General features: G+C 41.3%; 1 protein-coding gene across 1 annotated transcript; it reads left to right on the top strand.

Annotated features, from left to right (window-relative positions):
* Window positions 1–1,862: 1,862 nt before the first annotated feature.
* evpla (envoplakin a) lies at window positions 1,863–22,611 on the top strand. Its single transcript, XM_033624851.2, has 22 exons — window positions 1,863–2,050; window positions 7,731–7,830; window positions 7,925–8,079; window positions 8,557–8,680; window positions 10,667–10,798; window positions 10,968–11,009; window positions 11,418–11,579; window positions 11,705–11,812; window positions 11,976–12,071; window positions 12,238–12,348; window positions 14,058–14,204; window positions 14,359–14,510; window positions 14,608–14,705; window positions 14,873–15,045; window positions 15,957–16,126; window positions 16,385–16,523; window positions 16,641–16,834; window positions 17,548–17,698; window positions 17,812–17,895; window positions 18,362–18,469; window positions 18,561–18,653; window positions 18,787–22,611. The coding sequence occupies exons 1-22, from the start codon at window positions 1,995–1,997 to the stop codon at window positions 22,180–22,182; spliced, it is 5,991 nt and encodes a 1,996-aa protein (XP_033480742.1). The 5' UTR covers window positions 1,863–1,994; the 3' UTR covers window positions 22,183–22,611.
* The last annotated feature ends 80 nt before the right edge of the window (window positions 22,612–22,691 follow it).

The following is a 22,691-nucleotide window of genomic DNA, read 5'->3' as shown; positions in this document are numbered from 1 at the left end:
TACTCTTGATGGAAGGAGGTATCTCATCTTCTCACAAAGAACAGTGGGTCATGCTTAAAAGTAAATAATGGTGTACCTTGCAAGACGTAGATCAATGCATCTACAGAAACAGAACCATACCCATGCCCAGCCCCCTTTATCATGTCTTTTTGTATGATTTAATTGTACATGTAACAGCTAATAAAAGTGGGGTAAAAATGAGGGAAATGGATAGAAAGGACTTTGCCACAATCCTCTGCTTCATGCAACTGAAATTGATAAAAGCATGTTTCATTTCAGCACTTTGTGCATGAAATATCATATGAAAGAATCTGGGTTTTTTTTAAGATACACAGTATATTGTTAACCTCATTGGTAAAAGTAAAAACTGGTTTTCAAATCAGACCCCCTAGGCCAGTGGTTCTTAATGTTTTTCGTGTAAACCATGAGCGGATTATGAAACAATAAGCCCCTGGGCACAAACATGCAAAACGCCCTGTCCCCTCATCTGTAGTGAGGCAAGACACACAGACTTTGTGGTAGGTCTGCCTCTCTGTTGTTGTGTTGTGTGTCTCTCTGTAGTCGTTATGGATATTTTTGTGGTTTTCTGTCTCTTTGTGGAATTTTGTGTTTGGTAATGTGTCTCTTTGTGTTTGTTGTCCCACTTTTAGTAGTTGTTTTGTGTCTCTTTGCAGTTCCTTTGCCTCTCTTTGTGGTCTTTATGAGTCTCTTCCTGGTCGGTACATCTTAACATGAGTGACATTTTGCAGGTGAAGGCTGGGGGGCTCTCTAACACTCTGGGCCCTTGGGTATGTCCCCAGTAATCCATCCATGGTGTGAACCATGGGCCCAAAGTTCAGGGGCTCCCCTGGCCCTGACCTGCCAAATATTTTTCACGAATAGACACGTAGCGACCAGAAAGAGACTCAAAAGGCCACAAAGAAACACAAAGTGACAATAAAGAGACACAAAACCACAGAGAGATGTATAATGACTATGCAAAACAACAAAAAGAGGCTAAACAGCTATTAAGTCTGTGTGTCTTGCTCCTATGTAGAAGAGATGGTGGTGCCTGCTGCATGTCTGGGCTCAGGGACCCACTGTCTCATATATTACACCCATGGTGTTAACGACCCCTAAATCAAAACACATTAGGTCACTGACGTCCATTTTTGTGTCAGAGACCTCCATCTGAGAAGATTTTTGTGGTTAGATATGATTAAAACCAGAATTCTATAGCTGTAAACTCCAGTTGAGGAGATAACTGAGAAGGAAGTTAAGCTTGTTATTAGAATAGTCAGCTTTATGACTCTTACATCGGTCTCACCTCTGTAGTAAATTAGATCACGAAAATAAACTATTTCCATTTTTCTGGGGACCCTCTCAAGGGCCGCTGGGAGTCCCCGGATACCTGGTTGAAAAGCACTGCCCTACACAGTGAAATATATTATAATGTACCTCAAGTCTTGGATTTAAATTGTTGCATTTTATGCCTTTATTAGATAGTGACAGCAGAGATGACAGGAAACAAGGACAGAGAGAGGGATTAGTAGTGAATACTGTCTGTATTTTAACAAGAGAAATGTTTTGTTCAGAACTCCCTGCAGGAATTCGGTGTCCGTCCAGCACCGTGAATTCTGCATCCATGCAAATTAAAGGCCCCCTGCTCCCTGAGGGAGATCTGAGAGTGTGTCAGGGCCCCGATGAAAAGGAAGGGCAGGACTGAGGGTGGGAGGGAAAGAGAGTGAGCGCAGGGAACAGGTCGGTCCGGTCTTCCTCTGCAAGGTGGATGTCTGTGCGGTGACACACCTGCTAACCTGTCTGGGAGGAGCTGCCAGCGTTAAACACTGCACTGACGTGAATGTGTGTGTGTTTGAGTGTGTTTGAGAGGAGCCAAAGGGAGAGGAGAGACAGAGTGGGTGCCACAGGGTGAGGAGGACAGAGACGAAGAAGGACTAAGAGACAGAGAGAGATATTCTTGTGGGATCTCTGCCTGACCCACCACGACCTCCAGGATGTTTAAGAAAAGGGACAAGGACAGTACGCTCAAGGGCTCGGGCAAGCTCAGCAAGTGAGTTTTTGGACTTCATGAATGTAATGCATGTATGTGTGTGTGTGTGTGTGTGTGTGTGTGTGTGATGACAATGTATCTCGGTCATGTCACCCCTCCTCTTGTTCTTCCCCAGCCGAGGACTGTGTCATGTTTCCTGTGCGTGCTGTTGTCCTCTTTCTCTCTGAATGTTGTGGTTCCCCTCCTGTGGCCACTATGGCTGGGTTGAAAGTGTGCTCAGGCAGTTTTTTCACTGATTTCGAGTGCTCATTTATGTCAAAGTTAATCCTCTGGGACAGGGAAAGCTCAATGAGATGTTTGTCAGGCTGTTAACACGGCCCAGAGGTCAGGTTTACTTTGTAAATACGAGGTAAGACAGTGTGCTTGAAGACAGGAGGTGGAAGTGGTGAAAATGTGCGTATGACTGGAGGTGAAAATCACAGAGAGAACAAATCTCATCAGTTCTTTGCAACTTGCTTCATCAGGCATGAAAACCCTCAAAAATGTGACATCATGGGCCAAATTACCCCAAGTCTGAAGCCAGATTTAGACTGTTGATGGCTGGCAAACAGTGTTGAGGATCATATTTCAGTGAGAGAAAAACTCTATTCTCTGAGAAGTGTGTGTGATGTGGCTGCTCTGTGTCCTGTCAGGCCTGACTGCTGTTCAAAATGTACAAGTATGTGTCACTAATACAGTACGTGTTTCAAAGTTGGTGGGTGGAGGCAGGAGGCTGCTTGCAGCTTGATTAAGAAAAGTTTTAAAAGAGCTTAATTTGTTGTGTAATATGTGATACGTCCTTGTATTAAATTTGAAAGGACAGAGACAGCAGGGAGTCGTCAATCTCTACAGTTACTGATCTCACCGCTTTAAATCCTCATTTAAACACACAGCATGTGACAGGACCACCAGTATGTCAGCTGACAGAGAGAATCTGGAGACACACTCAGCTGCTAAAGTGATCTCTAGTGTCCCCTTTTTGTCCCTGTCGTGTGTTGTGTCATGATACTGACGTAGTTTGAGGGGCAGGGGTGACCAGGTGGTTTCACCTCGCCCCTGTCCCGGACATGTTGTGTGACTACTGAGGTGTGATGAGGGCTGGGCGGTCTGAACTGCTCTGCAGGTTTCTTTCTCTTAAGTGGGCGTTGGTTCCCAACTGTACTTTACAGTGTGACACAGGGCTATAACTAATGATTACTGTCATTATTAATATTTGGATTGGGTTTTTTTTGTTGTTGTTATTGATAAATCATTAATTGTGCGAAATGTCAGCAAATCCAGTTCCCATAGTGATATTTTCCAGGTTTTTGTTTTGTCTTACCAACAGTAAAAACCCATAAATATTTTTTTTATCTCAATAAAATGTTGGAAAACAAAGAGAAGCAGCAAATCCTCACATTTCAGAAGCTGACACCAGCAAATATTGAATTTTAATGATTAATTGATATCAGACTTAATTCTCTATCATCAACAAATAGATTCATCAGCTGACAGATGAATCGGTCCTTAGTTTTGTTGGTTTCGCACCAGTAGCAATGTCTAACTTTAAAGATTCACCTGATGTCACAAAATGTTAAGAACCTTTAAATCATTATCATCTATAGAGAGAAACAACATTCACAGGTGACGTGTAGAACACAGTGATGTGTGTGTGTGTGTGTGTGTGTGTGTGTGTGTGTGTGTGCATACTTGTACATGCTACATAGTGAGGACCAAAGCACGTACTTTAGCAACAGAGTGAGGACAATTTTGCAAAGTGAGGACATTTTGGCCGGTCCTCCCTTTGTTAAAGGCCTGGTTTTAGGGTTCTGGTCAGAATTAAGTTTAGGTTAGGGTGAGGCATTTAGTTGTGATGGTTAAAGTTAGAGTAAGGGAAGGGGAGTGCATTGTGTCAATGAGGATCCTCATAAATCTAGAAGTACAAGAATGTTTGTGTGTGTGTTTGTGTGTGTGTGTGTGTGTGTGTGTGTGTGTGAAGTGTAAGCATGTGGGTGCTGGTAGCTGTATGAGGGTTGATGACGTGATGCCCATAAGCACTGATGTCAGTATCCCAGAGGCAGCCATCTTGTTCTGTCAGTGCAATCTGTCCTTTACATCACAGCTCACGTCACTTAATAAAGACATTGAGGGTGTATCGCTGCAGATAACGGTCAGCTTTCGAGGTGAATTGTTCTCTTGGTGGACAGTCATCAGGCAGAACCAGTAACTTGCACATTTACAATAAATGAAATTCCTCTTTGCAGTGTGAAAGCTGCTGAACCTGCTGAGCCGTAACACCGGCTCTGAGTTGCTTCAACCTCTTTAAAACCCCAAAATTCAACACATTTAAATTTCGCCATACAAACTGTGAGCTGGGAGGAGATTTAAAAGTTGTTTGTGGTGCAAGTTTTGTAATCTTGCAACCAACTCAAAAATGCAGACAAGCCCTTCTAAATTATGTGGGTCATCCAGTTATCCTACTTTCAAGTCAGATCAGCCGTAGCTGCAGCTGTCTAGCTATGTCGCTGTGGCCATTCATAAATGCAACAAAATACTCATGTCTTAACTCATTACATTTTTATTTATATTTTAACGCATTCTTTGCCTTTAGAAGTTGCCATTTAGCTCACCAAACACAAAATATTAAACATACTAAATAAATCAGATTGTTGACATATGTATTCACTTTTCAAACCCACGTAAGCAGCAATGGTTGCTTAAGGGTTTGACTAAACAAGGCTTTACATAAAGTACACTTTCTCTGGGTAACTGACTATAGGTGCAACAGGTCACCTTACAAAAACTCCTGTCACCTCCTGACAAGCACCCACTCTGCACCCCAAATCAGAGGAAACACACACTGAAGCACATGCTTGGTGCAGATATATGCAGATATACACCTGTGACCTCTCATTGACCATCACTAATGAAAAAGTGTGTACATTAACCTGACAGCCAAGATGAAGGAGCCAGAAACACCTCCATCACTTACTCATCATGCCCTCAACAACCTCACCTCCCTCACATCCATAATAGGAAGATGCAATGAAATGAAGTCAGTTACCATACATATACATACATAAACAATTATAACCACCTTTAATTAGAAAAATGAAAAATATGTAAGGAATAGAAGTCAGTCTTAAATTCAATGAATTTATTTAAAGGATGCGTCTTTTGTTTGAGAAGAAAAGACTTTGACTTTTTCATTGCTGTTAAACAGTCCAACAACCTATATCAAGACAGAGACATCCATGTCTGACATGAAGATGTATTAGAAAAGTAAAAAACTGGCAACATAAAAGAAACTTTTGATTTATTTTCAGAGAGCACACAAGGTAAAAACACACAAAAAGGATACAAAAGGACACTTGTACATCCCATTGTCATTGTGCCTCTTCAGTCTATGGTCTGCTGACTCTTGTGGGTTCTTGTCATCATTGTCTCTGTCTTACTTTTTATTTTTATTTTTGCTTGTTTGCTAGCAGAGAGAGCAATATCTCATCACCTCCAGCAGTTCACCAACTCACTGATAAGGCTGTCAGAGCTGGTTTTAACAATTAAACAATAGCACAAGTATTTCTTTGGCTGAAATGGGGAAATGATTATTGTGTAAAATGTACATCCTGTGTGTGGGTGTGTGTGTGGCGCATACCTGTCTCTCCTGCTGAATGAGCAGGAATAGGGAGGCCATTGTCAGAGCGGCTGCAGAACCAGATCAGCTCGCCACTCAGTGAGTCAGTGCAGGAGGAGGAACACTGCATTCCTCTGTCGCTCCATCATTAAAGAGCTGCATGAAATTGCACTTAGGCTGTCGTAAATCTGCCTTATGTGACATTTTCTTGTATTCTCCTCAGAGAGACATGACATTGTACTCCAAAGTAGCTTTGGTATGTGGGTTAATAAACAAACAAGGTGCTTGCCAACATTCTTTGGTGCAATGTTACACATCAGCATTATTTCAGAGGTTTGAAGTGGAAACATACAAGTTTATTGATTTAACTTAGCATAATGAAAAAATGTTGATTGCACATTGAAACAGCTATAGAATAATGACACCATCAGTGTTTAGATTGGTTTCCTATAAGCCTCACTTTCACTATGCAATTCTGTCTGCCAGCGGGTAAGATCTCCCGAAAAATGAAGGCTCAATTTAAGGCACAAAGAAAGTGTAACAACCATTTTGTTACCAAAACAGGAACAGGATAGTACTTTTGTTTTTCCTAGTAGCTATCCCAGTTACCAAAGAGTATCAAGCTCTTTGCAGTTCCTATCCCAAGTAGTGGAAATGGCAGACGGTGGAACAACCAAAGTAAATGTGGAAAACAAAATGTAGTGTGTCCTGTGTTTTTGGTAGTTGCTAGGCTCAGAGACAAATGGAAAGCATCGTGGTGGTCTTTTCAATGGCAGTCCCAACAGCGGGGGTTGTTTTAACAGAGGGTTAAAAAAGTTGTCTTTTTCCACTTTAAGTGAATGAATGAGGTCTTTACAGGTTGTAAAATTAGCCTTGTAGCATCACTCAAGGAGAAGCAAGAGTTCAACATGTAAAACATCTTGTCACATTTTCAATGAGACGTTGGTTGAGAGATATTTGTGTCGGGGGGACGGGGGGGTGCAGCTGTGACTTCACTTTAGTTAACCTGATTTTACTGATCAGTTTAATTCATCAAAACTGCTAAAATGTAGATGCTGCATATCATCACAAAAGAAAGTACTAAGTAATTTGCCACCCCTGGTGTTAAGAAGCAGCTTGCAGGCAGTTTTAATGATCACCTTAAAGTGGACACACTTAAGGTCTGGAGAAATCAAGCATTTTATTCAATAAGAAAGTTAACCTGTGAGTTTCTCCTTAAATTAGATCCATGTGGAGGAAAACAGCACTAATGAATGAGAAGATTCTATTTGACTACAACATTTACTTCAATCAAAAGTTTGCAAAGTCCTCTAACTGTTCACAAGTAACCACCAAGCTCCTCACACAGAAATTATTAGAAATATATTAGATTGTTACTTCATCTTTTAGCTCCAAATCACCCATCGACCAATTATTTAGTTTTATGGGTGTAGCTCATCTCTAACTGCCAGCTAACCAGTCTCCACCTGTGGCATCAACAACACAACCTGTGACTCAGCCACAGTAGAATGGTCAGCATTTAAGGAATGCTTTGGAGTGGCTTGGAAGGTGATAAGAATTATCCTCACACTGACCTGATGCCATCGCAGCAGCCCTAGAGACGGTGTGTGATTTGCTGGGCTGTGTTTGATCTTGATAAACAGGCATCGGTCAGATAATAGGAAAGAGTGCAGAGAGTAAAATGGAAAAATGCCTTAGTACAGATTTTCTCTCGTGGTGTGAGAAAGTATCAAAGACACTCTCAATTTGGTTTCTGAGTGTACACACTCATTCACACTCAATATTCCCTGGTTCAGTCTCAGCACAGTGTGTCTGAAGTCCATTTAAATTTAGAAGCTGTTTTGTCATCAGTATATCTGATCGAGATAGTTGTCTATCACTGACTGAGTGCCCCTGACGTAGTATGAAACATGGCAAACTGAAAGGACAGCAGAGCCACCTCTACTGTTAAGTGAGTCTCAGAAACAGAGAATTTGGGACTGCGTGGAGCACGAAAGGGGAAACACTCGGCCGATTCTCTGTAACATAGGATCTGATCTGAGCTTTCCGCTTCATCTTCCTTTCTGACTCCTTCTCCTCCCCCTGCAGGGCCCAGGCCAGCAGTCTGGCCTTGCTGATCGCCCAGATGCAAAAGAATGCCGACACAGTGGAGAAAGACATCCTCCGGTCTGAGGAGCTCCTCGCTGTGGTGAGAACACACACATACACACTGATGCACAGATCACATTTACTAGCACCCTCCTCTAAAGAAAAAAACCCTTACTGTTGTCTTCTTCCACCAGGACGCTGAAAATGACAAGAAAGATCTGCCCTTCCAGCACCAGGCTGAGATATCAGACAAGCTGGGCGAGGCTGAGGGCCTTCTGAAGGACCTCTTCCTGGATGTCGACAAAGCCAAGAAGTACCAGCACCACCAGGCCAGAGAGATAGAGAGCGAGTGAGTTGTGACAGAATAAGTACAATGCAGAGGCTACAGTGACTCCGCTGAAGATATAAAAACATTCATTTTTGGCAGCATACAAGACAGTTTACAATCAAGATAAGAAGCAAAATGAGCTGAGATTAAGCAAGACAAAGTGACATGATCATTTAAATGTAAGAACCAAACACACACATTTACAGTCCACAACAGCTCCAGTTGTTTGCCAAAGAGTGCCAACACATCATTGGGTCTCCACCCTAAAGCTAACGCTAATATGAATGGAGGGCCATCAATCTGATTAATTAAATAAGACATGTCATAGAGCAAAATGCATGCAAAAACTGTTACTGTGAAAATAAGCCAGCTATTTATTTTTTTGCAATTTCTTTGTGATATTATTTATTCTGCATTTATTATTTATTATTATGTCTTAATAAATACTATGTTCTTGTTTCTTTGCATCTTTCGCATCTTCCCCTCTGGTGACTCCAGTGTCATCCATCTCCACGAGCGCTGGTTAAAGGACTGCGCCTTCTACCGAGACATTTACGAGCAGATTGATGATGTGTCGCTGATGCCAAGAATCAACTGGGGGCCTGTTTTCAATGAGAAACAAGTATGTATAATAACACTGTCTGCCAAAAAATTCTTTATGTTCTTTGATCTTAAAGTTGGCAGTACTTCATATTTTTCTTATTGTTAAGTATTCAAATATTAACACCAGAACCAACGCTGATGCTATGAACATACCTGTGTGGCCACAGCCTGATATATCTTACATAGCTCCAGTGGTGTAGTGGAGGGTATACGCAGATATACAGGGTATACCTACCTCTTTTTCTGGCTGTTTACAGTATACCCACCTATCAGCCAAAAAGTCACTGGAATATATAGGAGTGTATACCCACTTCATCCTCAGTAACCAACTCATGTACCTAGTAGTACATCCACCTCATCAGCTACCACTACACTGCTGCATAGCTTCCTTGTTCACTGGCCGACATGTTCCTTCATTCCCATAAATTGTAGTTTATTTTGACTCAGTCCCGCATACACCGTCCTGCTGCTCGAAATACAGTGTTAATTTTGACTAGAATTTGTGCTAACTGAAAATTGTAGTTGGTTGAAAGTCACATTTTAGTCTTTTGCTTTGTTTTGTTTTAGTCACAATTTAGTCACTACACCTCAGTTTTAATTTTAGTCATAATTTTCTAAGGTTTTGTGAAACTGTAATGGATTTTGGTAACGGATATTTCTTCTGCCAGTAAAAATTCTGATGAGGAGTAAGCAGACCTATAACTATGTGTCTAGTCAGCTAGCTCCATTGACCTTACATGGAGCTAAAAGCAACAGGGGCGCACTGTCAGGAGAAGAAGGCAAATGCTGGGGCCCTAATGGTCATTCATATTGACACATTTTGCAATAACAACTATAAACCCTCTTAAAAATCTCCTGTAAAGGCACTGAACAGCACATGGCTGGCCCCCCAAACCCCCTGAGCGGGGCCCCTTCTAGCTGCTGAATGACAGCTGGATACCATTAGTTACGACAGTCAGCTAGCTACCTGCAACTGTCACACATACGTTAATCCGTCAATGCAATATCGCGAGGCCTCAATGGGCTTCTTTGCCTGAGGCACCCCAGAGTCTAGGAGCACCACTGAGAATTAAAACTGAATTATGTTAAACGTTCATAGAATGAATTAATGTCTGTGTATGCCTCATAGAAAAAATTAAAAAATCATCTTTTAGGAGTAGTTTTTAACTGTAAACTCGATTGAATTTAACAATATGTAAATTGCACAAAGCAAGATAATTGCTAATGTGATAGATTAAAAAGAAAAACAATCAATGCTCTGAGATGGCAACCGTGCTCTAACATAGGACTGTCTGCCCAAATAGAGCCAACTGTTGCGTCTTGTCTTTACTCGTCTGTGCTAAGTGAACAAAAAATTTTCCTGTACAGTTTTTTGTTAGTAATTTTTTTAATCTTGTAATCGTTACAATTTAGTAATTAAATAAAATGGTGTCAACAAATAGTTATCATTGACAGAATTAAACAATCCTCATTTCCATTCCAAATGTGTATTAATCCACCGCTGAAAATAGTCCCAAACAAATGCAGAATTTACTCCTGTTTCAGTAATGTTTGCTAAAAAGTACAATACCCACCTGTTTAGGAAAATTACTGAGTCTTTTTTTAAATTTTTTCAGCAACATCAGGGCTTCAGGCTAGAAGCCACAGATAGGGTACAGAGAAGCTGAAAAGAGACGTTGACTGATTTATCTATTTATTTTATAGAATTGGTTGTCAATAAGAAAAATATAGGAAAAAACAGCCTCATCCCTCAAACTTGTTGTAATACATCAAGTTCTACCCCTGCTACCTTTTGCTTTCCTCATAAACAATTTTTTGTGTTTTCAATCAATAAATGACGATGTATTGACTCTACCTACCCTGTAATGAACACATTAGCCAGACCTAAGAGGGTTAAAAAAAACACAGCTAACTAAGGAGTGCTCACCGTGTCAGACTTGCCCTTTGGTGGTTATTTTGTCTCCACATACCATTAACTGTAGTCCTCCTGCATCTGTGCTCTCAGAAATCAGTGAACTCGGAGGAGTACGGCCCCTCTATGGCAGAACTGGAGAAGCAGGTCGCTGCTCATAACATCCTGCACAAAGAGATCGAGGCCTACAACTCACAGCTCTGCGTCAGCTCTGCAGGCAGCAAGGTGAACACACATGGAAACACTTATTCTGACTGTCTTCACTTGCAGTTTGAACACTTTGTGTTCACCTCAGTAGCTGATCAAAACATTTGGTGTCCTGCTTGCCGTCTGTAATCTTAATGAAAAACCGTTTCCAGCAGCTCATAAGTTATGTTGGTATCTTGTCTTTTAGGATCAATATGTGGCCCTGAAGAAGCAGTACAACAATCTACTGGTGAGTATTGTTCACGTGTAATGGCACAGTTATTATAATTTATATTTGAGTTTTACAAGTGAACATTTGTTGGGAGAGCTTTGAGAAATATTTCATCACTTTTTCAAAAGTTCCTTTTTTACCTTTAAGACCCGAGTTTTGTTTTCTTCTGTTCATGTATCGGATTAAATTCTTTATTATATCATCCTTGTAAATAAAATGACCAAATAACAAAACAAATTTGAGCTAATTGTCTCTTCTCTCTAACTGATATGCCATTTTTATTTTTTGTATTATGTATTTTGAACAAGAAATATGTCAAATTAAGGAAGCCAAAAACTCTTAAGACAGTGTTTAATTTTGACATAAATGTGACTTGACTTTTAGAACTTGTCAGGTTTTATTCAGTTTCATTTCCTTTCTCCTCAGGAAAACTCCAAGTGGCGTCGCCACTACCTGAACAGCCTGTACGAATTCGTGCATGGCTGTGAAAAGGAGGTGGGCTTCCTTAAGGACGAACAAGATAAGATCAAAAAGCAGGACTGGAGTGACCACATGGTGGACCCACCTGACGTCCGCAGGCAGTATGAGGTCAGGACTAACTAGTGAAACATTAAAACTATTGTGTTGCTTGTTCAGAATGATCCAAAGTGAGTTAGTTCCTACTTGGATAGCTTAACACGTAACTATTGTCATTTTGATTTGATCTCAATCAGAACTTTAAGAACAACAGCCTGCTGTCCCACGAGAGCGAGGTGAACAAAATCCAGGATGAAGGAGAAAGACTTATTGGACTGAAGCACCCTGCCAGTGGCACAATAGAGGTTGGTCTCATTACCCAGAAGACACTGCTTTCAACACAAGGGCAAAGCTTAAGAGCCCAGAGTCCTAACTTTAAAAGTGTCATGAACTTTAAACCTTTAAACTCGTTTGAATGCCACTTAAATCCAGGTTAAGTTAACTCATAACATGATGTTCCATCTCCAGGCTCAGAAAGATGCTGTTCGAAACGAGTGGCAGAAATTTCTCAATCTCTGCATTTGTCAAGAGACACACCTGGACAATGTGGAGGAATACAAGAAGGTAAATATGGGACATCATACGCCACAGTCTGTCATTACGACAATCTGAATTTGAGTTTGTGTGAGAAGATGTGTACTTTCCATCTCTTTGTCTGAATACGTCTCCCTGCAGGGTGACACATTCAGGTTTCATACAATTAAAAAAATGTTTTTGTGCTATGTTTCAGTACCAACTGGAGGCTGAGCAGCTGTCAGAGAACCTGACCAAACTCAACAACAGCCTGGACCCCAAGTCCCTCAACAAGATGAGCAACTCAGAGAAAGTGCTGCAGCTCGAGGTACAGAGCAACCTTTATAGTCCTTATCACAGAGACAGAATCAAAGACTGCAAGTTAATGTACATTGGAAATTCAACTTGCACCTCCCTATGGGAACAAACACTAAAGCAGCCATTGCTCTTATTTCAGATATTTATATGAAGAAGTGATAGGTGATGACAAGATGGTTCTTAGTTTTAATATGGAGCAAAGCACACAAAGGAAAAATCTATATGGCTCTTTTTATGTTATTGTTGTATTGTATGTTTTGTGTTTTTATAACTACCCATAGTGTTTTTCTGGAACATATTTCTTTATATGTTGTTCTTCTTTTCTATTTTTATTTTCGATGAGTTTATTTGACAGGACTGTAAATAACAATAGAAAAATCTGTAAATTGGTATCTGTGGTCCTGTCACACACTCAATTAAAAAAAAAAAAAAAGAATAAAACAATGTATCTCACAGACATACAGTGTAAAACAATTTGTTTTAACTTAAAACGGTTTGTGTCCAAGCTGTCTGAAAAATTTAAGTTAAGTTTAGTTAAATTTAAGTTGAGTCATCTTAAAATTCTGAGGCAGCCTGGAGGCTAAACCTAACTACATTAAAACAAATAGCTTCTCTTTACAGTGTAGGCAGAGATTTCAGGGGGGACACGCAGGGGACACGTCCCCCTCAATATTTAGAACATGTACATTTGTCTCCAAATTAAAAAACATAAAAGTAGAATAATACTTTTATTTTGTTGAAATTAAAGACAAATCCACCAGAAATTAATGCAGAAAAAAATATAAATGAGCATAAAAATTCACCAGAATGCAGAAAATTAAGGCCTTGATGCCCCACCCCCTTTTTATGTGTCCCCTCAGTGTTGAAGCAAGCCTGTGCCTTTGTCCATGCACCGCATGATAAATATGCCACTACTAAATTACGCCACATTCTTTTTTTTCAGAGTTTATTATTTTTTTCATATTAATTTGTATTTGCTTTTATTTAGCTCTGTATCTCACTCCCTCCCCTCAGTTTTAAAGAGATAATTCTTCACACCCGCCACAGACTTATGATTGTCTTTTACAGTGGGGACAGGTGATCTTTAGGGGAGACAGCAGGTCAAAAGACTGTGCCACACAGAAGTGGTACACATCATCTAAAAGCAGGGAACCTAAAGATTATTTTGAGATGCAGCTCAGCAGCACTGTGTGTCAGGTTTTTCTAGTCATCCATCTGTCATAAACAATGTGTTTTGGTGAGGCCCCTCTTCAAAAAAAAAAAAAAAGGTCTCACAATTGGTAGCAGAAATTTTGGGGTTGATACCATTTGTTTTACAGATTTGGTGCTAAATTTAAGCAGTTTTGACCACTTGAGTATGACATGGTTGACACCAATGACATTCTTAGTTCATCACTCCAGCTTCAAATCTCAGACAGTTACAGCCTCTGAAAGACAGTAATGTCAGCCAAATTCAGTGGGTTACTCCAACAGTTCACACTAACAACACATTTATCAGGTGTCCCAAAGTTTAAAAATGAGTCATAGAAACATGATGTAGGATATTTCAATATTGTTTTGCACACTCTGAGCACAAAAACATTAAACAATCATTACAGATGCATGTTTGACATAATGTGACTCAGTCTTAATTCTTCAGTGATGTATAAGATGAGGACTTGATGCTATCTACCATGAGATGAGTAGTTTTAAGATATCCCTGTGTCTGTTTCCCACCAGGCCGAAGAGACAGCTGTAGAAAACAGTGAAAAGCTGCTGGCAGACCTGAGGAGACGCAGCACCGCCATCGCTCCTCTGAAGCTACGACGCAACGCCCCCAGTAGACCCATCACAGTGGAGTCCCTGTGTGACTGGGAGACAGATAAGGTGGAGCCTCTTATCCTTGAATTGTTGTCACAGAACAAAGAAAAGGCAGACGCTGTCAAATATCTACAACTGGGGTGTTTACTCTTATTCCTATGCACTGATGCTTCCCGTCTAAACTTTTTGGACATGTGTTTCATTTATTATTATCACCTAGGATTCTCTGGAAAGAGGTGAGAAGTTCACCCTGAAATCCAACTCAAATGAGAACTGGGATGTTACTTCCACAAATGGGGCAACAAAAACCTTCCCGGGAGTCTGTTTTCAGATCCCTCCACCTGACCCTGAGGCCATTGACAAAGTGGACCTGTAAGTACTGCAAGGTTGTATTACTATGCAGCTACAATAAATAATGCAATAATATGTCTGTGATACTGTTTTCATTCACCTTTTTTCAATTCATCAGGTTAGGGCGTGAACTGGCAGACATTAAGAAGAGAAGAGCTGCTCTGGCGACATCCCTGAAGAACAACACAGCCGAGAGCTCCAGGGCCCTACAATCAGGTCTTTGTCCATAAATTAAATCCTTAAATATCCTAATTATAATGCACGGTTGGTTCTATAAACCATGAGGATTATTTACAACCAGTTGCACAAATTGTTTTTCATTTTTATCTCAGGGCCACATCAGATCAGGCAAATCAATTAACATCCCCTGTTTCCTCGTTCAGCCCCAGTGTCCTCTGGCCCACCGGATCCCAAAGTGACAGCCCTGGCTCAGCAGCTGGACAAGCTGGACGGTGACCTGGCCAACGCTGAGGAGAGCATGCTGAGTCGCCTGCGAGCCCCGCTAAACCCTGCTGACCCTGCTGGAGATCTGGCCAGGAGGCTGAGGGAACAGGAGGTGAGAGGAATGAAGTCAAGTCAAAAGCCATGAAGGGAGAAACTATAGAGACCAAAATAATTTTTTGTTCCAGGCTGGAAATTTGTTTATTTCTGCTGTAATGTTGAGCATTTTAACATGGGGTTCTATGGGGATTGGCTTGCTTCTGGAGCCAGCCTCAAGTGGTCATTCAAAAAACTGCAGTTTTTGGCACTTTCGTGATGGCTTCTTTTTTTTTAGCCCTGGAGGTTGCTGCTTGATTAACACTTCATTTTTGGAGCTAAGGTTGCATGTTTCTTCCCTTTATTCCTTTAGTCAGTGCTTTAGGTTTAGGCATTAATCAAATGCCATTGTTCATGTGCATTTTAAGGAGCCATGAAAAGCCACTAGAAAAGCCTCTGAAACATTTTAGACCATGAGATGTTTCTTTTTTAAGTTACGTTTTATCAAGGTGGAATTCTAAATGTTTTGATGTCTGATATTTGATGACACTAGGCTTGGGTTGTATCTATTTTTTTCATACTTTTATACCCTACTACTTTACCAGGCTGTATGATGTATGTATAAAATGGTAGTAGTGTCCAGCTTTGGTTTGGTTGAAATAAACCCTTAATTTACCGAGTTAGATGTGAAAATGTGCCTTTTTTCCCTGTGGTCTCTCTCGGCAGTTTAAACTGTTTGCAGTCCTGTCGCGTTATCCCCACCACTCAGGTCTCCATGCCTGTCAGTTAAGCTGCCTGTTCCACCAGTATAGAACTCTGGTGATGAGTTTTATAGAAAAAGCCTGAAAATTTGACTGTAGGCTATTTAAAAGATAATGTGTTTTTTTAAATACCCTGGTATACCGTAATAACGTGATACCGCCCAAGCCTAGATGACACCCTACAGTAGTCAGTGCAAATATCTAAAGTGTCTACATGTGTCCCTTACAGGAAGCTAGCAGGGCTCTGAAGGCTCTGGAGCAGCAGAGGCAGGCAGCTCAGGCTGACCTGCAGCCGCTGCTGTCCAAAGATCCCAGCAATTCTGCACTGCCGCTCAAACTGAGCGCTGCCAACAACAAGGCTGACAGCATCGCAGAACTTGCTGATCTTTACACCAAGAAGTAAGTGTAGCCTAAGTTTTGTTTGGGAAGCCGTATTTTTGCAGTAATGTGATGTAGGGGTTTTTGTCTCTAATGAAAATATAGCAATCCCTGTTTTAAACAGCAAATTAAACTTTTCCCTATTATTTACATAAAAACATTAACACCTGTCATATTTTATAGGCATACATCTGTCCACCTTTGTTGAGCTCTGCTACTGAACTAAATAATCTCAGTACATTTATCAGTGCATTCATGTATTTTATTTTATTTTTTCAGAGCAAATGCATCTCTCAATCTGGAGAGGCAGATTAAGAAGGTGGATGGCCTCGTCTCTGGGTTTGAGAAAAATCTGAGTGACGATGGTCCAATCCCTGATGTGCCAAATGCAATCCAAGCCCGTGCTGATGACATTCAGGTGAGGAAATCTGCATTTAAAATCTAACCTCTACCACATAAAAGAGGATTCTCTTTCACATAGATTTAACTTTGATCTGACAGATTTCAAAATGCATGTCTCCTTTGCTGTATTCAGTACCAGCGAAAGGCCGTGGCAGCGGCTCAGGACGACATGAAGAAGCTGGGTCAGGATCTGGAGACCACAGAGCAGCTGTGCAGCTCTCTGCAGCAGGGCTACCAGGAGTACTGCCCTGACATCCCACGCCAGAGAACAGAGGTCAAGCAGCTGCAGAATCGCTACACAAATGTGGCCAACCAGCTGAAGGACAGGTGAGAATTAGACTATGAACAAATCAGGTCAAACTGGTCCCCAAAGGAGTCGCAAGTTAAAATATGATTAAAGGACAGTAAAGAAGAGGAACAAAACATATTACAAAATTACTTTTGCTTTGAATTAAACCCTTTTTTTATAATCTTTGATTTATTTTGTGAAATCCAGATAATTTTGACTCCAGCATTACAAAAAATATTTAAATGAAACAGGGACAGTCTTTGACAAATATGCATTCCCTAGTGCAGTGACACTCAACTTAGGACCCATGGGCCAAAGTTGGCACGTGACAGGGGTGCGCCAACCACTTTCTAATTTACAATGAAAATCAATTGATTCACATTTGGATTTTTGTGTACTGATTGTACATAAGGTGCATGCTTTAAAAAATAGCATCAAAATAGAGCTCTTTTGTTGTTGCTTTGTTTAAAAAACAATTATCATTGCCAATAAAAGGATTATGTTGATCCTTATTTTGCAGAATTTTTCATTACATTTAAACTGCATACATACAGTAGCATACATGAAGAAAGCCATATCCACTGGTATGATATGGTCAGGCAGAGGTTTGAGCTAATTATGCCTCTGATATAAATATATTTTAGGAAAAGGCACGAAAGAAAACAAAACATTTGACTGTGAAAATACCATAATACAGAGCTTTTACAAAGTCAGTTCTTTAATTGTCTGTTCTATGGATTTTTTCTCTCAGAGAAAACATCTTACAAGAAGCTGCAACCAAGAACCAAGAGTACCAGAGCACGTCCAAATCCCTGAAGTCCTTCCTGGACAACCTGCCACAAGACCAGGTTAACTACAATGATGATGTGTCCCAGGTCACTGCTAGGCAGAGCTCCCAAGAGGTGAGGTTATATATACATATGCTTTGTTCTATGTAAACCAAAAAGAAAAAAAAACTATTATTAAATGATTTTGATAACTCAGTGATTAACATCTGTTACACTTTTTACCACAGAGGGTGATGGATGATCTGAAGAGGAAGGGAGATGACATGAACAGAGTGACTGGCCTGTCTCAAGACCTGCAGAGTCTACTCAATGTAAGACTCAAATGGATTATATTTCAATGCTCTAAAATATTACTAAGAGAGTATATCAAATATCAAATATTTGCAAATAGTCAACAAATTGGAAAACAGTGACTGTATATAGTCACTATAAGATAGCAAACCTATTGTCTTCACTTAGAGACCGACTGGCACACATAGATGTCAGTCATGACGTCAGACCCCCTCTTTATAGCATCAAATGACTGGTTGTAACCAAAATTATGAGAAAAACAAATCACTTGTAAATACATCTGCATAATAAGAAATATCTAAAAAGACAGAAACCAAATTCATTTGACGTGTACTTTGATCTTTTAGTTTGGGCCACGTCTCATTCACTAACATGGCGGGGGCGATTGAGATATTTTGGCTTAATTTCAATGTGAGAAAATAGGCATTCTTGATTAACTCAGTAAATTACTTTGTTCTCAACGCCTAACTCTTCATGTATGTGTAGGAATATGAGACCAACGTTGACAGATACAACAATGCACTTGAGGACGCTGGAGCCACTGTATCCCAGAAATCTAGTATGCCGACAATGGCTGATGCTCTTCAGAGAGAGGTAACTCCTATGTTTTTAACACAAGTATGTTCATAATGTGTTACATTTATTAAAAAATCAAGGTGGCTGATGGTTTGCTCTCTTGTTACAGGAAAAAGATCTGGTCAACCGTTACGCAAAAGCATCTGCTGAAAATGCTCAACGCCAAAAACAGATGGACTTGGCTAAGAATCTCATTGCACTAGTAAGAAACCAAGTCATGAATTAAACATCATTTATATTTTATAGTGACCTCTTCGTTATAAAATATCTTCTCCATAAAGCTATGTCACAAAACAAATCAGTGTCATACAATTCATTTGCTTTTCTTGCTGCAGAATGAAGAGAAAGTGCAGCTGGTGGCACAGCAACAAGTTCAGCTTGAAAGCCAGCAAAGGAGTTCTTTTGAGCTAAACAGTCTGTTAAAAGACCTGGATGAAGAGAAGGACAGGAAAACTCATGCTGAGATAGAACTGAGAACCTTTAAAGACAGGCTGATGTCACTGAAGAATCGCAGAGGAGTGGAGCGCATTGAGGAGAAAGAAGTACTGGAGTACTTTCGCGACCCAAAACTGGAAAGTGATTTAGTTGATCTGCAGAGGAAACTGCAGGAAGAGTCGCTGAAACGTAGCACCACCCACACTGAGATTGAGGTGATTAACAAGAAAATCACAACCATGGAGGACACCCTCAAAAACACTCCACCCAAACTGGTGACCAGAGAGGTGACAGAGTATGAAAGAGATCCTCAGCTGGATGTAGATGCCGCTAAGACAAGAGACGAGATAGCAAGGATGAAAGATGAAATTCGAGTGAGAGATGGGGAGCATATTCAGATGAGGACAGAAGTTACGATTCTCCAGCAGAAGAGACCAACCATCAAAGAGAGGGTGGTGAAGAAGGAAGTGGTAAAGGTGGAACAGGACCCAGAGATGGTGAAAGCAGTGCGTACATTCGAGACGGAAATCTCTGAAGAGAACAACAAGATTAAGCTCATCAATGATTCAATCTTCCAGACAAGAAGCCAGATTAACACAATTGAGAGACTGATTCCTAACATTCAGCCCAAGATCATCACTAAAGAAGTGAAAAAGATTGAACAAGACCCTGAACTCATCAATGAATCTAAGAGAATTCGAACAGGCATAGAGGAAGAAAGGATTGAAAACGACTCTTTGTCCAGAGAGTTGAAGGAGCTCCACAGCCGCTACCGAGAAGTTCAAGACTGGGAGCCAAAAATTGAGGTGAAGGAAATCACTAACGAGACCTTCAGGATTGACCCGAATACAGAGATGGAGATAATGCGGCTCAGGAAAGACATACAAGACACCAACAGGCAACGTTCTGATCTGGACAGAGAGCTCATAGAGGTCACGACAAATGTGAACATCCTTCGTTCTGAGAAGCCCAAGGTGGAGATGAAGGAAGTTCTCAAAGAGGTGGTTAAGGAGGAAAGAAGCCCTGAAAATGAAAGAGAGATTCAGAGGCTAAAAGATCAGGTGAACTATTTACGCACCACTTACGACTCCCTCCAGGACCAGGTGAGAGTGCTCAGGAGAGACAGAGATGAATGGAAGGCTGAAAAGTCCAAGATAGAGACCAAAGTTGTCACAAGAGACGTCATCAAGTATGAAGCTGATCCACTGTTGGAGAAAGAAGCTGAGCGCTTGAGAAAAAATGTGCGGGAGGAGGCACAACTGCGGCGCAGCATTGAGGAGATGGTGTTTGATCTCCAAAACAACTACATCCTGTTGGAGAGACAGAAACCTGAGGAGAAAGTGGTTGTGCAGGAGGTTGTGCGTCTACAGAAGGACCCAAGGCAGTTAGCTGTGCATGAGAGGCTCAGCAGGAGCCTGGATGAAGAAGTAATGTCCCGGCGTCAGATAAACCTAGAGCTGCAGCAACTAAGAACAAAGCTAGAAGATAAAGAGAGGATCCTCAGAGAAAGCGAAGAGCGCCAAAAGAGGATTCAAGCTGAGTTTGAACTCAAAGAGATTCGACTGCGCATCACACAGCTGGAAAATGCCCCACCTCCTGTTGAGGAAAGTATTATTGTCGAGGAGGTACTGAAGGTTGAGAGAGACCCAAAACTGGAGAGGCTGACAAGCAATGTTCGGTCAGACATGGACAAGGAAACCAGCGATATTCTGCGTATCCAAAGAGACATCCGTAACATCACTCTGAAGCTTGAGATCCTGCAGAAGGAGAAGACTAGTGAGAGGACAGTGTACAAAGAGGTTGTCCGTGTTGAGAAAGACCAGGCTGTTGAAGCCGAGAGGGATCGCCTGAGGGAACAGGTGTCGCAGAGTAAATTTGCCAGACAGGACTTGGAAGATGAAATCAGACGTCTCAATGATAAAATCAACCTCCTGAAGGGCAGCAAATCCAGCTCTTCAAGAGAGGAGGCTACCCTCAATTCAACCATAGATAACTTGCAGAGGGAGAGGGACAACCTCACTCGGGAGCTCAGGACACTTGAGGCCACAAGACATGACATCAGCCTGACTTACCAGCAGCAGACCAAGCTAGTGAGTGAGAGAACACATATGAGCAGGCAGAGGAGCCTTAAGATGGAGTCTGACGTTCAACGTCTGGAGAGGGAGATCCTGGAAGAAAAAGACAAGATCCATCAGCGCGACAGCACCCTCAGGGATCTTGTGCTGAACCTGCAAAAAGAGGAGCATGCAGAGACAAGGACCAAAGAGACCAATGTCTCCACCAAAATCACCATTCTGGATCCAGATACAGGCAAAGACATGTCCCCTTATGATGCCCTCCTGCAGGGCCTGATTGATCGTCAACAGTACATTCATCTGCAGGAGCTGGAGTGTGACTGGGAGGAGATCACTTCCTTAGGGCCTGATGGGGAGACATCTCTACTGCAGGATCGCAAGAGTGGAAAGCAGTACTCGATTAAAGATGCCCTGATGGAAGGCCGGCTGACAGAGTATGATGTACAACAGTACAAAAAAGGCAAGATTCCCATCTCAGAGTTTGCCTTGCTGGTTGCCGGTGAGAATAAGAAGCAACCCAAGTTCAACTCACTCATCCCAAAGACCACTACAGCAGTTAACGCAGCCCCCTCAGACCCCTCCAAAGAAGTCAACCCAGTTGCTGGAGTAATAGATACAAACACTGACACCTGCTATACAATACGCAGCGCCGCCCTGCGTAAACTGATTGACCCCACCACTGCCCAAAAACTTCTTGAGGCTCAGGCATCAACAGGTGGTGTCATTGACATCAGCAATGGTCAGAGATACACAGTTCACAAGGCAGCATCCAGAGGCCTCATTGACGAAAGTCATCTCCAAAGGCTACTCAATGCACAAAAGGCCTTTACTGGTGTTGAAGATCCCATGACCAGAGAGTGTTTGTCTGTGGGAGAAGCTGTTCAGAAAGGCTGGATGCCAAAGGAAACTGCCATGCGCTACATGGAGGCACAGCATCTGACAGGAGGACTGGTCAATCCTGTTACTGGCCGCAGAGTTAATGTCTTTGATGCCCTTGGGTCCAAAATGATCGACAGTGGAATGATGAGGGAGCTGCAGGCCGAGACAACCTACACCAAGGATATTGTTGACCCAATCACAAAGGAGAAGATCAGCTACAAACAAGCTCTGGATCGCTGTAAGAAAGACCCGGTGTCAGGCTTACCAATGCTACCCGCCTCCTCCAAAGAGTCTGGTTACACTTCAACGTACAACTCAACTAATAGATATGCAAGATTCTAGATATGTTTACAACATAGTTGGAGTTATCTGTTCTGTGGCGTGCTGTGGTAAAACATGTACTATTAGATTATGGGAAATCCATACATTAATTACAATATAGGCTACATTTTGACTCAGGAAAAGTCTTCTACTGCAAAGCTTTCTATCTAGCCAAAGTGATTGCTGCTGTGTTGCCTTTGTTTACCAAACATGTCTGATGTGGGCAGATTTATTTTTGATTTAATTTAAAAACAGAGAATATAAATGCAGTTTATCTTTGATATTATTGTGTTATTAAGGATACTGGGACATGGTGCAATGCTTTTACAAAGATTGATTTGACTCTGTATTACTCATGGGCTATCCTTGACACTGTTGACTTTAAACTCAATCTTGTTTGATACTTTATGAAGAAACTAATATCAATAAATTTAAATTATAACGGTTAAAGAGCATGGACTTCATTATTTCACTTTCACTTTCAGTGCTTTGTGTAGTCTTTATAAATAAAATGGTTTTCAATGTTTAAT

The sequence above is a fragment of the Epinephelus lanceolatus genome, chromosome 3 (assembly GCF_041903045.1).
Source record: "Epinephelus lanceolatus isolate andai-2023 chromosome 3, ASM4190304v1, whole genome shotgun sequence".
NCBI classification, from domain to species: domain Eukaryota; kingdom Metazoa; phylum Chordata; class Actinopteri; order Perciformes; family Serranidae; genus Epinephelus; species Epinephelus lanceolatus.
The sequence above is the reverse complement of the archived record's forward strand: the minus strand, read 5'-3'. Positions and strand labels throughout refer to the sequence as shown.